The sequence below is a fragment of the Clinocottus analis genome, unplaced genomic scaffold, assembly GCF_023055335.1.
Source record: "Clinocottus analis isolate CAN_PGR_092001 unplaced genomic scaffold, fCliAna1.0.p SCAF_2, whole genome shotgun sequence".
Taxonomy (NCBI): Eukaryota; Metazoa; Chordata; class Actinopteri; order Perciformes; family Cottidae; genus Clinocottus; species Clinocottus analis.
In genome coordinates, this window is record NW_027175931.1 from 9,524,123 (window position 1) to 9,542,929 (window position 18,807).

General features: G+C 42.5%; 2 protein-coding genes across 4 annotated transcripts in view; both read left to right on the plus strand.

Moving 5' to 3' along the window:
• LOC137790486 (F-BAR and double SH3 domains protein 2-like) overlaps positions 1-8,669 on the plus strand; it is a 55,124-nt gene extending 46,455 nt beyond the window's left edge. For all 3 annotated transcript variants that reach the window (XM_068584774.1, XM_068584773.1, XM_068584775.1), the window contains 7 exons: positions 473-607; positions 873-956; positions 1,187-1,364; positions 2,304-2,524; positions 3,710-3,902; positions 4,020-4,108; positions 4,517-8,669. In XM_068584774.1, coding sequence (XP_068440875.1) covers positions 473-607; positions 873-956; positions 1,187-1,364; positions 2,304-2,524; positions 3,710-3,902; positions 4,020-4,108; positions 4,517-4,609 — 993 coding nt within the window. In that variant the 3' untranslated portion in view covers positions 4,610-8,669. The remainder of the gene's footprint in view (positions 1-472; positions 608-872; positions 957-1,186; positions 1,365-2,303; positions 2,525-3,709; positions 3,903-4,019; positions 4,109-4,516) is intronic.
• Positions 8,670-9,190: 521 nt separating this feature from the next.
• LOC137790852 (NACHT and WD repeat domain-containing protein 2) lies at positions 9,191-18,448 on the plus strand. Its single transcript, XM_068585407.1, has 10 exons — positions 9,191-9,272; positions 9,371-9,459; positions 10,284-10,391; positions 10,555-10,752; positions 11,198-11,339; positions 11,419-11,585; positions 12,184-12,534; positions 13,149-13,250; positions 14,004-14,679; positions 15,249-18,448. The coding sequence occupies exons 1-10, from the start codon at positions 9,191-9,193 to the stop codon at positions 18,443-18,445; spliced, it is 5,112 nt and encodes a 1,703-aa protein (XP_068441508.1). The 3' UTR covers positions 18,446-18,448.
• The last annotated feature ends 359 nt before the right edge of the window (positions 18,449-18,807 follow it).

An 18,807-nucleotide genomic window follows, 5' to 3' on the forward strand; every position in this document is an offset into this window, starting at 1 on the left:
TTGAACAAAAGAGGGAGGGGCTGGGTCATATGAAACATTAGTCCCTCCACACCTGTCTCTCAAAGCTGGAGCACCCACACTGATTAGGACAGAGAAACCCAGGCAGGAAGCAAAGGTAAGCATTCCTATTCCTGTGCTAGTGTCACAGTTTAATCTCGAGCAAACACACAGGAAGAGGGGGAAATGGACAGACCTTGTACCTGCTGAACTGTAGCGGTGGAGCTGTAGATACCAGCCAACACAGATAGAGATAGACAGACAGACAACATCACAAGTCACCTAGCTGGGCGCGACTTAGGAACGTGAGGAGCTGGAGCACGAAGGTTGTGTAAAAATTATTTTTTTTTATAATGCTTTGTGTGTACTTAATCCAGAGTACAAGGTGGAGCTTTGAAAGTGAATGGTGCTTTTCTTTCGTCCTTGTAGTTATCAAAGGTCTTTGACTTTATCGGGCTGTGTTTGTGTGTTAAAGGGCACAGTAGATTTGGAGCGTGAAGAGGGAGAGGAGTGTGAAGAGAACATGGAGGTTTTTGACGACAGCAGCTCCAGTCCTTCGGGAACCCTCCGAAACTACCCGCTAACCTGCAAAGTCCTGTACTCATACAAGGTATGAACCAACACACAGGGAGCTACCGTCTGCGGTTACATGGTCACATATCAAATGTCTGCAGATACCTGCTCAGCCACAACGCACAGTGTCATACACCGTCCCGTGCGTTCATGTTTGCACTGAGATGAGCAAAGTTGAATGTCAGTGGTGCATGTACCAGACTTTTTTATTTTATTTTTAACAATAAATATTAATGGTGGTCTTGTATGTCCAAATGTCTTGTCTTTCTGTCTTTAACACTGTTGGTATATCTCTCTCACAGGCCTCTCAGCCGGATGAGTTAACTATTGATGAACAGGAGATGTTGGAGGTCATTGAAGATGGAGACATGGAGGACTGGGTCAAGGTGCACAAAAACATACACAGATGTTGCGGTCATACGGATGTGCATTATGTTTACAGTTACAACCCTAGAGATGTTACCTCATGAGATCTATGTGTTGCGTCCTGTGCGTTCGCCCTGTTTGCTTAGCTTAGCCTTGTATGATATTTTAGATGCTCAAATTTCTCCTGCCGTGCATGTTTTTATGTTGCTTTCAGTCACTGTTTCATTGTTTGTGTGTTTGGGATTTCCAGGCTCGCAATAAGTCAGGTAATGTGGGCTATGTCCCAGAGAAATACCTGCAGTTCCCGACCTCCAACAGCCTGCTGAGCATGCTCCAGTCTCTGGCTACACTCGATGCTCGATCACACACCTCGTCCAATTCCACCGAGCCGGAACTGCACTCCGGCTGCATCAATGGAGACATAAACAGTAAGTGTGCCGTAAACTTGGTGACGGCAAATTATTCTTTGAAATAATTAAACTGCATGCCAAGAGTTTCTGTAAACAATCTAGTTCCAGTTGTACATGTGTAAATGTGTTTCTTTCTTCCTGTAATAAGGTTATTACGCGCCACAGATTAAGGCGTTTTTCTCTTTACAGCTCCACTGGAGTTGCTCATAATCCAGCCATAAATGACACTCATTTTGCAAAGCAGAGTGTTATTACAATAACCAAGTGTTGGTTGTCTATCTTGCTATGTAACATAAGGTGGCCGTATGGTGTGTAGTGATCAACAGAAGGCAAAAGCCACAAATGTATAAAGATAGTAATCATTAAAAACAATACTACGTCCTGTTCCACAAGCTTTGTCACTCTTAATTTGTCTTTCATCCATTTTTCGGCCTTTGCCTTTTTCACATCTCCCAGCACGTAAGAACATTTGTGTTGCTGCCAATCACTGGAAGAGATACGAGAGCGAGGCAGCTGTAAAAAATTGGTACAAAAATGGAACCAAATGGCAGTGGTTGAAATTGCATTTGCTTGCATCCACACACACTACATATTCTGATAGTCTACAGACAATCAGTATACAGCTAGTTGATCTGTTACAAATGTTTAATTTTATTTTTCTTCCTTCCTATCCTTCCTTCTTTGCAGCCATCTTCTACTCTCTTTTTCGCCAACCTTCTTTCTGTTGCAACGTGCCAAGTATTCTACATGAAGACCAGACACATGGGGAAACTGTCAACTATTTCTTATTTCTTTCTGTCTTCCCCATATCTCCCTCTCTCCAGCAGGGTGTCCCATTCTCTTTATGATAATCAAGGCAAGGCAGATATGGAACTCCATTTACCCAGGAATAATGATTCCTTCTGTGTATCTTATTTCTCTCTTTCTTTCTCTGTTTGTCTTCCTTTCTCTTTGCAGTGATGTTTGTTCGTGCACTTTATGATTACGAGGGTCAGGCAGACGAGGAACTCTCCTTTTCTGAAGGAGCGGTGATACGCCTGTTGAGCCGCGAAACTCAGACGGACGACGGCTTCTGGGAGGGGGAGCTCAACGGACGGGTGGGCGTCTTCCCCTCCGTGCTGGTAGAAGATCTTACTGAGAATGGGGAAACCAGTGGAGGAGGGCCTGGTGACATACAGGTAGATTGATGTTTGCACGCCGGGACATACTCCCACGAAAAGTACACAGATATTCAGTGCGTCACTCTAAGGAGCTGGAACATTTTATGTTATCAGGCTTTCCTCCAGGCAGAAATACTATCTTATAGTGTAGTCTAGTGGGCCACTTATCTCCCTCTCTCCTCTCTTCCTCTCTTCCTAGCTGTTGTCCAGTAGATCTTTCAGCAGGGCAGAGTTCACAAACACTGGATCAGAACTGTTGTGTCCCTGCATTCCTCTGATAAAAAACTCTGCTCTACAATCACAGCAAAAGCTCTTATCGGTAGTGCAGAGTGCTGCCTATTAAAGGTTCAGAAACAGGAAGGATGCAGCCTCTCCCTTCCTAAAAGCTTGTCGACATAAAACACGCCACAGGAACTCGTAACGTCTTTTTAAGTGGTTTGTTGGGAAGATTGGTAAAAAAAAAAAAAAAGTTTTTGGGAGGTAATCCTGACAGTATTCCCCAAAGTTCCATTAATATTTCTAATATACAAAGTTCCATTAGTATATTAGTAAAGTTCCAATTAGTATTTTTGTATTAACATAGTACATGACTATAATGTAGACAGAGCGTATCACCCGACTGCAGTTCCCCTCAGCTTTGTTTTTTTAGTTTAATAGTTTGCAACTTAACTGTTTTGGTCCACTCTCACCACTTCTGAAGTGTTACTTGTAACAACAGAGCAAAATAGAGTATATCTTGGTTTTACATTCCTCAAATGGACAGAAACATGACTCTAAATGCATGCTAATGTAGCTTTGTGTCTGTTGCATGTGTAAATAGGGAACTGTTTGCTAACACGTTAGCCATTATAAGATGATAATATGACCATGTTGTGTTTATGGCCATTGACATTTTGGTAATTTACACTTATTAACAACCAGACTCTTCCTCTTGTGTTTATGTATGGTCTAACCCATTTCAATCAATTAATATGCTATTAGTATTTCTTTCAAGAAGGAAGGTTGTTTTGGATGATTTTTTTGTTTATTGCAGCTTTATTCTAAACTGTTGAGTTGTAACTTAATGAGGTTGACTTCAGTTGGCACAAAGGATATCAAATGATAGTACTGACTGTACCATGAACTGTGAGTTAGAGCCTCTGACTTATTTGTGGGATTACAGGTGAGCGGCACATTTTCATCCATTTCTATCCTTCTCTCTAGATTTCTCCATCTCTCAAGTTGCCGTGTTCTCTGCCACATCTCCCGCTGTATGAACAACCTCCCATCAGCCCTTTCACCAGCCCTGAGACCTCAACCCCGCCTCCTCTCCCACGCTCACCCTCCGCCGCACTTAATGGGGAGCACAAGCCTCCACCGCCCGCCTCGTCACACAAGGGACCGCTGCCCACCCACAGTAAGACGCACACACAGAAAAAGTTTGTTTGTAGTTGAATTCATTGAGAAGAAGTCATTGTGGCTTTTTACTATGAGGTTTTCTTTATTATAAATATCCCCATCTCTCTCTTTGTAGATCAAAGCTCTGGCAAGAGTCCAGTGTCTCCAGGATTTCCTCAACCACTGCGATTCACCCCTGAAGGAGGCCCAAGCAAACTACGACCTGTTAGTATAAAACTTATTCAAGAAGTGTGTTTTGTGTCTTTATGTTTTTTTTACTTTCCCATCAATATTTTTCTCTGTCTCATGCTACGGTAGTAAACTGCATGTCTTTGTGGTTTTGGAACACATTGGAAAGTCCACTTTGGGCTTTAGAAAATTATAATTTATATTTATTCCCATTTTCTTTGAAAAACCTTTATCTGCAGCCCGATATGACACAAGGTTATATATTTTACTGCCTGTGAATCCTTAATATGATTTCCATTCGGACTGCGTTTATTTTTTCTAAAGGCTCTAAAAGTAGAAAATGAACAGTACGTTTGTGAAATAAAAAAAAATAGGCCATCGCCATTCCTTCAATTTGTCTTTTATATTCAACCTACATATTTATGTTTTCTTTCACTGCTACAGGTGCGAGCTGCTCCTCCTCCACCCAAACAGCACCCCCGCCGATCTCAGGAGAAGACCGACAAAACAGAGGAGGTGGAGATCACACTGGTGTGACACACGGACAAGCTGGCAGGCAGTTACAGAGACAAAAAAAAACAGATTACAGACCGACGCAACCTACAGACTGAAGGACTGAACTGCTCTGAACTGAAGTCAGCTGAAACAAAGTGATGTGAAGTAAACCGAACTGAACCATGGCCTCTCCACATCTTTTCCTCCTCAAGTTGAGGAGGAGAGCAAAGAGGAGGGATGAGGGCAGTGTATCCAATTGAATAATCTCCGTATTAGCTTCCTGATGAAGTGCAGCAGTAGCCGCTTCCGCTTCCCTCTCTTCCCTCAACCTGTCCTTCCATTCTTGCCTTAAAACTTTACCTCATCGGGCAGAAAACCAGAGCACACTGAAGAGGTGGAAGAGGAGGAAGAATGTTAAGAGGAGAGCGTGAGGGAAAATTAATGATGGGTTTGGCAAGTTTTCTTTTATCTTGTTAACGCCTACTTCAAGTTATAGTAAAGCGATTTATCCCTCTGTACAACAAGACCATTTGCTACATTTGAGAAATTCCACTGTTAACAAATGATAAGGAAACATGTGAAAAGTTATGGAGCCCTGAAATCAACAAAATGTAGTAAAGAGCTATACTAGTCTACATGTATATAGAACAAGTCCAACATGTAATACATGATGAAAATGTTCGCTAAAAATACGAATTGATTGTAGAAAAAAAATGTACAGCGTTATACACTAACATTTAATTTTTTATTTTATTTTGTCCATGCAACATTCAATATTTTGATCAAAGAAGAGAGTTGTGTGGCTTGTTAGCATCACTGACAACACTGGAAACTAAACACGCTGAGCATGAGCCTATTCAACTGGCTAGCTAGCTGAAGTACAACTTAAACTACAAAAAACTACACCAGCCAATGCAGGTCATGTTAATCATCACTGTGACCGTCAGGCAAACTGCCATAATGTCGCTGTATAAACTCTTATGTAACTCGAAACTGCATTTTAGCCTGCAAACACTATCAAAGCTAGCTAGCTAGAGCTTGGAATTTGTTAAATTAGTTCATTTGACATTTTAAAGAAAATACATAAAAATGTTGAGGATGACACACAGACCAATATTTATTTCCACTATAGTCGTCAATATAGACAAGAAAAATGCACTTAAAGTTGAAAATGTTATGAAGAAAGAAGCATGTCTCTATAGTCTGAACTTCCAAGTTGTGTAGCAAGTAGCTTGCTGGCTAAAATGCTAAAGCTCCAGTTACAAGACTTCATATGTTGATAGTACAGCAGTAGCCTTTGTGGTACAGTGTATTACTGATTAAGGTTTTAAGCTGGTTTATTTTTTATGTCAAAAGCCAGCTTTAGCTTGGGAGCTGAAGCTACCACCAATTTTTAGGTAAGCTACCTCACGTAACATTAGCGACAATAGATAATAGATAAACAGGTACATTTGTGCCAAGACCAACAAATACTAAGTTTATTTAAATATGTTTTAGACTTATCTGGCATCTTTTGCTATAGTTTGAGTGTCAGGGCTCCATAAAAAGAAAGCTTGATGAGTTTCAATATGTATAAAACTTGCCAGATGCCTCATGATTTTGATTGCTGTTGAGGTTAAAGTAAATGGACAGAGAAACTGGGTGGTGTGTGGACGCAGTGTCCCCCCTCTCCAGCCCTTCCCTCGCCATATATAAACTCCTTATCGTCAAACGTATTCAATGTGTATTAGTACAGTACATTACTGTTGTCATAGGAATGTTATGCACAGAGAGTTTCATATAGCCTAACTCAGCTGATTGGAATACCGTGTCTGATATGTAGTGGAAGTTTTATTCTCATCGTATACTGAAAGGGCATTGTAAATACAGTATGACGGAGAGATGGAAGAAGAGAAGGGAAGGAGGGGGTGAAAGAACGAAAGAAAATGGAGGCTGGATCCTCCTTTCTGCTCTTTTCTCCACCTCTCTTCCCACTGTTCCTTTTATACTCTCCTTCTTTTCTCCAATGTCTGTTTTAGCCATTGGCAGTGCGAATCAATGGCTGTCATATTCACACATTCAGTTACATTATATTATGCACACATTACAATATTTTTTCCATATTTCTGTTACCCGCTGTGTGCTTGTCTCACTGATCGGTTGAAGACGACGCAGAACTGACATTGTTGGTATTCACTATGTGGTGACAGCAAAGATTTTATTTGCGATAACCTCTTCATGTTTGGGGTGACGAGTTGTATTAATCAGAGAATTAACTGTATAACTTTTATCCCTAAAGACCATATCTCCTCCCACGTTGATTTTGATCAGTTCACCTTTGATTATTATCCTTGTTTAGTTGATAAACATTACATTCACAGGTATTATGTTCTCCCTTTTGGCCAAGCAACTCCATCACACCACTGAGTGAGTCTGTTTATTTTGTTTAATACAGAAGAGAAAACAACCTTTATTGTTTCCAATTTGATATTATCCTCATGTTTACCCTTGATTATTGCCGGTGGAAACAGAAAACACAAGATGTATAAAACAAATGCATCATGATAAATGGACAGAACTAGCAAATGACATTCAAATGAAGCTAAGTACAATTCTGTAGTGTTTTTTTTTTACTCAAAGTAAATAAATCCCCCACATCCTCAAATACCCTTCAAGCCTTTAAAACTCTTTGCCTAAAGGGCAGCGTAGCACTTTTATTTATTTGTACCTTCCCTAAAAAGTAGCAGTACTTTAACATTGCATCAGAATGGATAGAAAAGAATGAAAGAATGAATCACTGCAGTTTAATACAGAAATCAGAGTTATTCTTTTCATTCTGATTCTGTAGTGAATCCTTTTTATTTCAGTGTGACTGAGGATTGAGTTGTTTTTTTATGACCTACTCTTCCGAAGAGATACTTTTGGGCAATGTAATGGGTAAAAGTTGTTTCCCTAACATTATTTAATACAAATGAAAACCCTGATCCATAGAAGGGATGTTTTGGAGGAAGACTTGAAGAGAATGTGGTTTGGTGGTCTCGAGATGGGCCCAGCTGACTGTTAAAAGATAAAATAAGGTATACTCAAACATGTCAATCAGGATTTTAGATTGGTTTGATGATTGCTTCTTTTTTTCTAGTGCTGATGGACAATATTGGTCCTAAATGCAACACATGAGAAAAGGGGGAGCTCCTCACAGCTGGAAACACTTAAATCTAATTGCACACTGTTGGGACGCAGCAATAGAAATGGGAAGGAAAAGAAAATTATTCAATCTGTGATTCTTTCCCTTTTTTATGAACACTATAAATGATTCTCCAAAGTTGCAGTATCATAGCACATTCACTGTTGATACGCAACTGTAATGTATCTTAATTTCTTTTAAATCAGTATGAGGTATAGAGTCTGGTATAGCGTACATGCTTTTATTAATACGGAGTATGGAGTTGGGGCACAACTTTAGGTTTAAGAAGAAAAGAAAATCTGATGTGGTCTCAAGCTGTGACCACATCCTCTTGGCTGGGTGCAGGTGAATTATGTCAGAGTGAGAAAAGTGATGCAAGAAATGAAGACCATCCTCATAGTTTTATTTCTTCTTTTTTCGCTGTAGGAGATGGCATTGACTTATGACTGTGAGCAGCAGCAGTGCTCCTTTAGCTCTCGGAGCTCTCATTGGAAGGGGTTTTTAAACTTGTTCTGAAGTTTATAGCGTCCCGAAGCATTTCCCCCCGTTAATGCTCAATCAGTCTTTCTATCAAATATAAAATGTATTACTTTTTTGTTGTCAGTTGCCACTTTGAACATGATTATGTTCCCCTTTTTTAGCACTCCCTCTGGTCGCTACAGTGTTGAATTATTTGGTATGAGCCTGTTTTGGGGTTTTATGTATTATATAATTCTTTTATTTTTCATCCTTCGATTTGAAGCGGCAACACAGCTGCTGCTGTCAACAATGTGGGGGAACAACTGGCCTTCGTCTCTTCACAGACTGTTGCCATGCCGACAATAATGAGAACAGGTGCAAAAGACTTTCTGCATATTATTATTATTGGCTGTACAAAAAAAAAACAAAGTTTGTATTTATTGTGTACAAATGTTGATTAATAAAGAAATATTGAAAAGTGTTTTGGGGGTTATTGTGGGGCCTTTTCGTGTCTGTGGATGTTTGTGATGATTTGCCTTTCTAATTGGGGAGGGAGGGAGAGAGGGAGAGAGAGGGAGAGAGAGGGAGAGAGAGGGAGAGAGAGGGAGAGAGAGGGAGAGAGGGAGAGAGAGGGAGAGAGAGAGAGAGGGAGAGAGGGAGAGAGAGGGAGGGAGAGAGAGAGAGAGAGAGAGAGAGAGAGAGAGAGAGAGAGAGAGAGAGAGAGAGAGAGAGAGAGAGAGAGAGAGAGAGAGAGAGAGAGAGAGAGAGAGAGAGAGAGAGAGAGAGAGAGAGAGAGAGAGAGAGAGAGAGAGAGAGAGAGAGAGAGAGAGAGAGAGAGAGAAACGCCCTCTATAAATACACGAGGCCGGAGTTTCCTGAGTGGAAGAGAGGGGAGAAAAAAAAAACACCCGTTTATAGTAAAGCAGCAACTGTGAGCTTTTTATTTGGGTCATTGCATAAAGTTGGTCTCCCTTCTTTTACCCTTAACTTAACAATTTGTCATGCGCTCCAGAGGAAACCAAATGGGCCGCTCTCATTCAAATTCCACCTGTGTGAAACTATATCTGTGCTCTAACCCAGAGGGTATGTAAAAACAAATCATGTATACAAATGTTTGCACTTTTTGTAAATGTTTTTTAAAACATTTTTAATGTGTATGTTTGTGTTTATGCTTCGTATAGATAGCACAGTGGAGCGCAGAGCTCTGAGAGAGAGAGTGTTTCCCAAACTTCGAGAGCACTGTAGAAACACACTGGGACGGGATGTCAGGGTGACACACTTATCTATTCTCAATCCTTTCTTGTTCTTTTACGGTTCTACTTAAAGTTCAACATCCTTTCCATGTATTATCACCTAACACTTGACCATGTTTTTTTTGTTATTGTAACCCTGTGAGCTACTGAAATGTTCATCTGCAAAGTTGAGATGCATATAATATATAATGCATATAAACTTTAGCTCAACGTTTCATTAACACTTAGGTTATGAATATTGTTTAAATGTTTTAGCTTTAATAGTTTTGTACTTTAAATGTTGAATATAATGCAAACTGCTGAGGCTGTGAGAGGTGAAAGTCTTGACTTAAAGTTAATGTTTGGTCTGACCAACAGTCAAAAAGAAAAAAAAAATTACAACATAGAATACAACCATTACAAATCTGCAAACAAATACATTTTCTGTCAGTCGACTGAGTGAATAATTGACTGTTTCAGCACTATTACAGGCAGATTTAAGCATCGTCGAGAATCCTCTGTAAACGTTGCTCTTTGTGGAAAACCAAAGCTATATTATTTGGTAGCTTCTAGTTGGGTGTGTCTGTGTGCTCATGTTATCCCCTGGGGCCATTCCTTTAAAAGTCCAGTCAATCCTACCCAACTTTGCCTAATTACATTCATGTAATTAGGCAAAGCAAGCGCGAGCATCTTTGTGACGGCGTGTATGAAATCATCGTCTCTTTTCAGCGGCATGTGTAATTAGAGAGATGGAAGAATATCATATGATACTGAGCCACCTGGCCAATTGTTACTGCGCCATGTGTACTTTTCATAAACTGTGCATGTGCGTGTGTGCATGTGCGCGCGTGTGTGTGTGTAGGTGATAGACCCATTTGAGTCTAGTGATCCCAGTCTTTGGCCAGATGGGAACACAAGACAGCAGCTGATAAAAGAATGCATGAAGAGCTCCGCGGGACCATTTTTACTGGTAAAATAATCTACAGTGTTGTGTACATTAACCATAAACTGCCATTTAATCAGCGCCTGTTGAGCTTTAATAATCCATGAACACCAACACCAGAGTGCATACATTTGTACGCGATGTATCCCCATGCTGCTGTTCCTTCTGTGTCCACATGGTGGTGCTGCAGGCCCTGGTAGGACATCAGTATGGCACAGCGAGCCTGCCCGCCCAGGTGGAGGTGTCAGAGTACCAGCTGCTGCTGCAGGAGAGCCAGCGAGCGGGCGTCAGCACCCAGGAGCTGGAGAGAGAGTACCAGAGGGACGAGAACACCATCCCTCCCTCCTACTGCCGGAGGCCTAGAAACAGACACACCTGCTGTCCCCAGGTGATCACAACACACCTCACGAATGCATGACTCATCGGTTGTACTCATTTCGTGATGAAGATGCTCTTGTTAAGCAAACAGCAGTAGGTTTGTCCGAGTGCTGCTGCTAATTAACGTTTATACAAAAAGGATTGACTGATTAGTGTTTATGAACGTGAAAGGGTTATTAAATAAAATGTCCCACACAAATAAATGTCTCTCTTAGTGTTTCTTTCCTTATTAAACCATAATAAGCATGTATAACTATGAATGAATACTATGAATATTTGATGATCCCATGTGTCTTCACGCAGTCACAGTCTCTCCATCAGATTACCTTGTATTAAGTCGGTGTGATCATATTTCAGATATCATTTGCATGGGTTAATTATGTTTATTTCTTTAATCACAGCTGTTAGACTGTGATGCTTTAAAAAAAAAAAGTATCAAACTGTTTGCTGTTTAGCAGACAGACGTTAAAAAGGAAGAACAGATGAGGATGAAGGCTGAAGAAGAGGAGTTGCGGAAGAAGTTTCAGACCACTGTGAGTCTGTGTGTCCACGCTGGTGTAATGAGCCCAGAAAGAGCTCGTTGCTACTACAGATCAGGTGAGATGCACACGTCTCTCTGTGTGTCTAGGTCTGTTGACGTCGGGCTCTAATAAAATGCGTTGCTGCTTCTCTCCAGCCCTCGACGCAGATCTGAGATTTGCTCTGGACAACCGTCCTCCTGATGACATCACCAGACGCTGCCTGGTTTACGTTCACAAGGTCATTGACGCAAAAGGAGAGAGAGAGAAGAGACAGATGAAGTCACAACTTCAGCCACAGTCAGAGGTAAGAGGCATCCTTCTCGTTCTCAGGATTCATTCATGCGCTCACTTTCACTCACGCACATTATAGAGTGGATCAATACATTTTTCACGTTCCTTTTTTTTTCTTCTTCTCTTCTTAGTTTTGAAAGGAAATGTTTTTTTTCTGTAGTAGCTGAACACGTGGCAGGATTTCCTTTAAGAAACCAAACATTTGGCTTTGTTTTTCCAGAAGTGGGGCTTTTCAGAAATGTTCATATCAAGAAGACCAATCAAGATTACGTGAAATGTTGTTTAATTCTAGCTAATAAATAACCTCTTCAAACTACTATGAGCATCAAAGACAGAAACTATTTTGATTCAAGTAAAAGTGATATGATAAGCTCAATGTGCCTCATGCCTTTATTAATGTCGTGAAGTTGCAAAATGTGTTTTTTATTAGTTCTTGTCAGAGAGAGATGTGATTTTTGTGTACAGAAGCGAGATGCACTTAAAATAGTTCTCACTTGTGAAGGTTTTTATAGATAATCCTTCATTTTTGTAGTATAGGCTGAATAGAAATAGCAAAATATGAAATTCAGCTTTTATCAAATTGGAACAGTGATTTAAAGACTCTTTTGTCTCATATCTTCTATGTTTAGGCCGTTACCTTTGACCTCAGGACGACGGCCACTGATTCACAGTTGTTGTCAGATCTTTGTGACGACTTCCTCCCTGGTCTCATCACTTCCTCTCGGCTACTCGTCTACGCCACCACCACCGAGTGTGACTGTCGCTATGGTTACACGACAGCCAGGCGGCGAGGCTATGCCGAGTCTCTTTGCCAGCAGGTGTACTCTGACCTTGTGGGGTTGATTGACAGCTCGAGCGTCACAGAAAGCAGTGAAGGCTTACAGCTCGGTGATGCCGTGACCAGAGAGCAGGCGGAGCAGGAGGAGCTGTGTGGCACCCTGTCCCGACTTTATGACGTGACACGGCCAGAGGAGGAAAAGGTCAGGTTGAAGGTGTTTTCACGGATGATTTCAAAGGCAGCATTTTAACTGCTAATGCTGATTTCGTTTTTAATATGACAATGTGAAGGATTAAGAACTGAGGAAGATTGAAAACCAAGTTATCAATGGATTGTAACATTCAGTACTTTACTTTACTGGGCGACTGCGGCTCAGTGGTGAGCAGGGATCGTCTTTCAATCAGAGGATCGGCGGTTCGAGCCCCGGAGCTGCTAGCCCTTGTCGATGTGTCCTTGAGCAAGACACTTAACCCTAAAATTGCTCCCGTAGCTGCGCCTATGGAGTATGAATGTGTATGAATGGTTTCTGATACTGATGTGGCCCCTTGCATGGTGGCTCCTCCCATCAGCGTGTGAATGGGTGAATGATGTCATGTAGTGTTAAAGCGCTTCGAGTGGTCGGAAGACTAGAAAAGCACTATACAAGTACAGGTCCATTTACTTTACAATTTAGTGGTTGCCTTTTTTTATTTGACTCATTAAAAGTCAGTTTGGGGATATTGTCGGATCTGTTTCCCTGTGTCGTGTCATTCTGATAGATCCACACATTTCAGGTGCAACAATTCCTTACTAGAGTTTTCTTTCTATTTTCTGCAGGTCAGAGCCTTTGTGCAGCAGAGTGGACAACAGTGCCCACTAGTGGTGACAGGAGGCCCATGCACAGGGAAGACAGTTCTGCTTGCACATTGTGCTCATCAAGTAAGTGTAAAACTCACACAAGATGTTAAGTCCCTTCACCCTTCACTTATTTTAAATCTAAACAATACAATAATTGCTACAAACACATAGTGGAGCTAGAAATAAGTATTCACAATTATTCACATTAAAAAAGACAGCAGCTGTCAATTTAAAAAAGAGAAGAATCTGTTTTTTTTTGTCTTTCTTATTTGTAAATTAAATGTATCTTTTTTGATAGAAATACTTAAAAGTGGAAACAATAAGCCACAAATTAAATATTTGGTGACAGAAAATGTATTTGTAACTATTTTGATAATCAATTAGTTGTTAAGGCATTGTTTAAAACCCAAATTCAGACAATTTAGTGGCTGTAGCCTTTCGAATATGAACGTTTTCTGTTTTCAGTCCTGGACTGTTGAACCGACAAAAAGGTCATTTGAATACATCCCATCGCGTCCTTGGAAATGGACATTTTTCATAATTTACATTTTATAGACCAAATCTAAATCGATTCATCAGGTGTATTCTCTTCACATTTCAGAAACTGATCATAACAATAATTATTAGTTGCAGCTCTACTTAAAAAGACTCCAAAAAAAGATTTCATATAGCGTTAAAGAGAAGTGTTTCTGGCATCAACATAATTATTACTCATGTGACCAAATCTATATTCCAAGCAGGGTAATCAGAGATTGTAACGCAGTGATACAGGAATCTAATACATGGCATTGACAACAAGTAAATACGTGTTTTTTTCTCCCTGTCTCTCCACAGATAAAGTCTTGGCTACCAGACTGCGATCCTGTGGTGATCGCTTATTTTTGCAACCTGTCAATCAACCCTTCACCAAGGCACCTGTTGTCGAGCCTGTGTTATCAAATCGGCGTTAAATATCACAGTGAATCTTCCTCTGAGCAGAATCCCAGCAACATGGACGATCTTCGCTGTATCGCTAACCTCCGAGACTTCAGTTCCAGCTGTAGCTCGACGTCCAACTTTGGTCTGTCTGAGCTAAAAGAGCGTCTCTTATCGCTCCTCACATTCATGCCAAACACCAAAAAACCTCTAGTTCTAATCCTCGATGGCTTGGACCATATAGAAAACAATTTAGCACCTCCCATCATGGAGAGCCTCCCGTCTCCCCTTCCTTCCAGTGTCAAACTCATCCTCACCGTCTCCTCCAACGGAACGCAAGTCCTGCAAACCATCAACCCGCAAAGAAGCCCGGCTCCGTGTGTGTCGGAGCCCAGTGAGGAGTCAAGATATGAGTGTGTTCAGCTGGGTTCGGTGGACCGGAAACAGTGTGTGAATATGTTGGCGTCACTGCTGAGCAGTTCGGGGAGGAGGGTGACATCAGGGCAACAGGCGCTGGTGAACCAGGCATTGACCTCCTGTTGTCTGACTCTCTACGCTCGACTCTTGCACCTTCACACCTCGCTCTGGCACTCTGGTATGACTAAAAAAGTAGACAGATTCTTAAAATATAAGACTCCTTTATTTTTTTTTATGGTCAACAAAGTCAATGAAAAGACCTGAACAAACAATACGTTAATCTGTCTCTCAATTCAGTCCAATTGTTCCTCTGCAGTTATAAATCTCAATATTTTCCTAAAACAGCTGGGGACTGTATGCTTTAGCAAATGTTGCTTAAGCAGGAGTAAATTTGGGCTGTTGTTGGGGACTATTTTTTAAGTGGTGTCATGTCACCTTGAGGTCCTTCAAGGACGGGCCAAAGGTGCTGCAAGATTCATTTAAATGATGACATATGCATAGACGAAATTTACAAGTTTTCATTATTAAATGTCTTGAAAAAGATTAGAAAAATTAGGGGGAATATTTTCACACCATATTTTAAAAAAAAACTTCAACACACTCAACTTTTCCAGCCATCAGAAATAACAAGTGTCTGAATTAAATAAATAGCATATACATAAATGCTGAAATATGTCAGGCCTCAGCACAGTTTGATGACGTAACATTTCTCTCCTCCTGTCCCACAATCCCCTCTCTCGTCATCAGATTCAGATGTGACTGAGTCGTTGCTCCCTGCTGGCGTCCACTCAGCCATTTCGGCGCTGCTTGATCACCTCGAGCAGAAACACGGCTCCTCTATTGTGTCTCGTGCCGTCTCCTACCTCACCCTTTCCAGGACCGGGCTCACTGAGGTCGAGCTCGCCGACCTTCTGTCCAGTGATCACAAGGTGCTGACTGAGTATGTCCAGCAGGATGAGAGCACTTCATCCAATACGAGGATCCCGCAAATCGACGTGGAGACGCTTCTGTTAGATTTGAGGAGGTTTCTCATTAGAAGGACGGTTGCAGGGTCACATGTGTTGTTCTGGGTGAGCAGGCATTTCAAGCTGGTGGTGGCGAAGAGGTGTTTGGGCACTCACGAGGTGAGGAGAGAGATTCATTCGGCGATGGCGGACTATTTCAGTGGCCGGTTGCCTTGTGGTAGAAGTGCAAAAACGCTTTTTGTAAAGCAAACAACTGGACCAAACAAGGACATTGGCCACATGGAGTTATGCATAGACAGAGAGCCACCCACTGTAGAAGCTCATGGCCAGCCGTTTGTTTTTTCCTCTTCTTCTAAAGAGGTTGGCCGAATGAACTTGAGGAATGTCTTAGAGTTACCGCATCACTTGCAAGAAAGTGACCGATGCGGGGAGTTGGAGCATGGGCTGTTAATGTCTTTGAGCTTTCACCAGGCCATGGTTCGAGCAGGACTACTGGCAGATCTGGTAGCCATGTTGGAGAATGAGGAGGGGTCATCCCACTTCAGTTTTTCAAGGGAAAGAGCCCTGCTGGCGAGCATACTGAAGTCTTGTGCTTGCCTGCTGCAGAGCTCACCACTGTACTTTCCCTCTGTGATGGAGACAGGTCTTCTGCCTTACCTGGAGGTATTTCCTGGCCTCGATGCTTATGCCAGAGAGATCAGGCAGGAGAGGAGAAGGGCAGGAAGTGGATTAGGAGTATTGCTTTGCCCAACTCCCTTATCTCTTCCCTCCATCCAGTGTTTAACATGTGATGCCGAAACCAAGGACGTCTCTGTTAGAGAAGTAGCTGGGACAGAGTTTGGGATTGTAGCAGAAATCATGGATGATGGCACGGCTTGGATTTGGAAAGGCTTCGGGTATGATGTCGTCAAACTATCCCTGAGCAGTGAGCAGCTGACATTTGCCGGAGTAAAGAGCAGCAGTCATTTCATGTTGTTTGCCACACAATGCGACAAGCTTTTCTTGTGGGATGTGACAGGCCCAGAAACGTTTCTGCAGGTTAAGCACAATACGGAAGCAGATTCAAGCCAAAAAACAGCAAACACAATTGAGGGCTTTGTTGCGCATCAGAAAAAGGTATTCATGTGGTGGAAAGGTGAGAGTTTTGTGAGTGTGTTTGATGTCTCCGATGAGACCTTGACTCATTTCCAGTGCCAGAGCTGCGTGACCTGTTTGGTTTGCTCCTCCAATGGCTTCTACGTGTACTGTGGCCTGGAGGGAGGCACGCTGTCTATATTTGACGCCAACACCGGCAGGTTTTTTGGCACTTGCTCAAACTCCAACCACAATGCGATTACATCAATGATCCTGCGTGAAGATAAGTGGGAAGTGGCATGTGTTGACAGGACAGGAAGTGTAAGCCTATGGGATGTTGCATCCAAAATAAACCCACCCAGACTTATCAGAGAAAGCTTTATTGGGGGTGAATGTAATGACATCCTCAATATTGATTACTCACATGAAATTGGCACTTTATTGGTGTGTCAATCTCACCAGGTTGCACTGTGGGATGCATGTGACTGGGAGCTGTGGGACCAGTTTCTGGCTCCACAGGGGAGGGCCTTCACTCAAGCTTTGCTCTCCCAAGATGGCCACCTTTTCTTGGCGTTGTTGGATGCCTGTCCCTTCGTCTTGGTGTGGAGGCTCAGCACAGGGGAGTGTGTCCTCTCCTTAGAAACAAGCAAACAGCCCCGTACTCTCCTCAAGATGGCCTCAGGTGTTGTTTGTGTCGCTCACAATGGCTGCCTGACACTGTGGGACTCTGAGATGATAGATGCTGCAGGCGCAGCTCCGAAAATGGGGTGTGGAGTGAAAGAAGTGGTGGTTGAACGAACAGGGGAGGGCTTCTACACCTCTGATGGCTCAGAGACGGTGTGGAGATGGAGGTTAGAAACAGGGCTCCCACATGCTAATTTCCTACATGCCGGACCTGTGGGAAAACTCTGTCTTTCTCCGGATAATGTTCACCTTGTGACACTGTCAGCAGGGGATATATACGTCTGGCGGACAGAAAGCGGTCAGAACATCCTGCGTATGAGGGGCAGCAGAGCGACAGACGTCCTGATCACCCCCAACAGTAACTTTGGGGTCAGTATTTCTGATCGAGGGTCGTCTCGGGTCTGGAAGCTTGCACAGGGGAGCATTGTGTGCAGCATACACCCATACCTCTCTGATGCCAAGGTGTCACCCGCCAGCACCTTTCTTATCGGCCGTCGCCGAGGAGACCTGTTAGCTGCCAGTCTGTGGTCGGGCTCGATCAGCAAGCGTTTCTCCTGCGCTGAAAGCTCTGAACACGTTGTTGCTTTCCACACACTTTCAGAGCACCCAGAGTTTGTGGTGGTGATGGCCTCCTCGGGGGCGGTGTACACCTGGAAAGTAGCAGAGGAGACGCTGTGCCAGCACTTCCAGCTGCCGTCTAGGTTTCACTGTCAGCCACAGGACTTCCAAGTGACCTCTGATGGGAGCTACGCCCTGCTGTCCACTGATAATGAGGCCATCAACCTCTTGGACTTATCTCAAGTCAGACTGTGCTCAATCAAGTCTGAGGGTCCAGTCATTAAAGCGTATTTGGATAAAACTGGATGCTATGCTGCCTACATATACCGGCCCACCACCACTACCACCACCCTGCAGAAAAACTGCGTCTGTTACCTGCGAGCGAAGCCCGTCCTCACAGTTGTACGACTGGCAGACGGGGAAATAATAGGAAGTGTGTGTCTGGCAAAGAATCCGTTGACACTGGTTGTTTGTGAGCAGCAGTGTGTGTTTGTGGGGTTTGAGGACGGCTCGATAGGTGTGTATTCTATTTCAGATGTCATGATCAACGGGGAAGAGTCAGTCAGGTGCAGGGAGAGGTTGAGTAGTCGGTTGAAGCAATGCCCCTTTGACAGAGCATCCAGGTGGTTACCACAAGCAACCCCCAATATTACATGGCCTTAAGATTATTCTACATGGTTGTTGGACTGTGGTTTCAAAATACAGATGATAATTATGCTAGCACACAAAGTGCATTTGTGTGTATTATTGTGTACTGTATATTTGAATATGAATGGAAAGATAATGAATGTGTCTCCGCTTCTGGGGAAACTGCAGCAGCTTTTGTTTCAGTTTTCAGTCGTCTGAATCAAGAATGTCTAACTGGATGTTGAAGATGATAATGCACATCCTCACTGCAGAAAAATCTACTAAGCATTTAAGTTTCATTTCTGTGAAAACCAAACCAATACCTGACCAGTTTGAGTCATGTATTGTATATTTAACACATGTATTGTTGACACAGTTTGACACGTATTTTGACAACA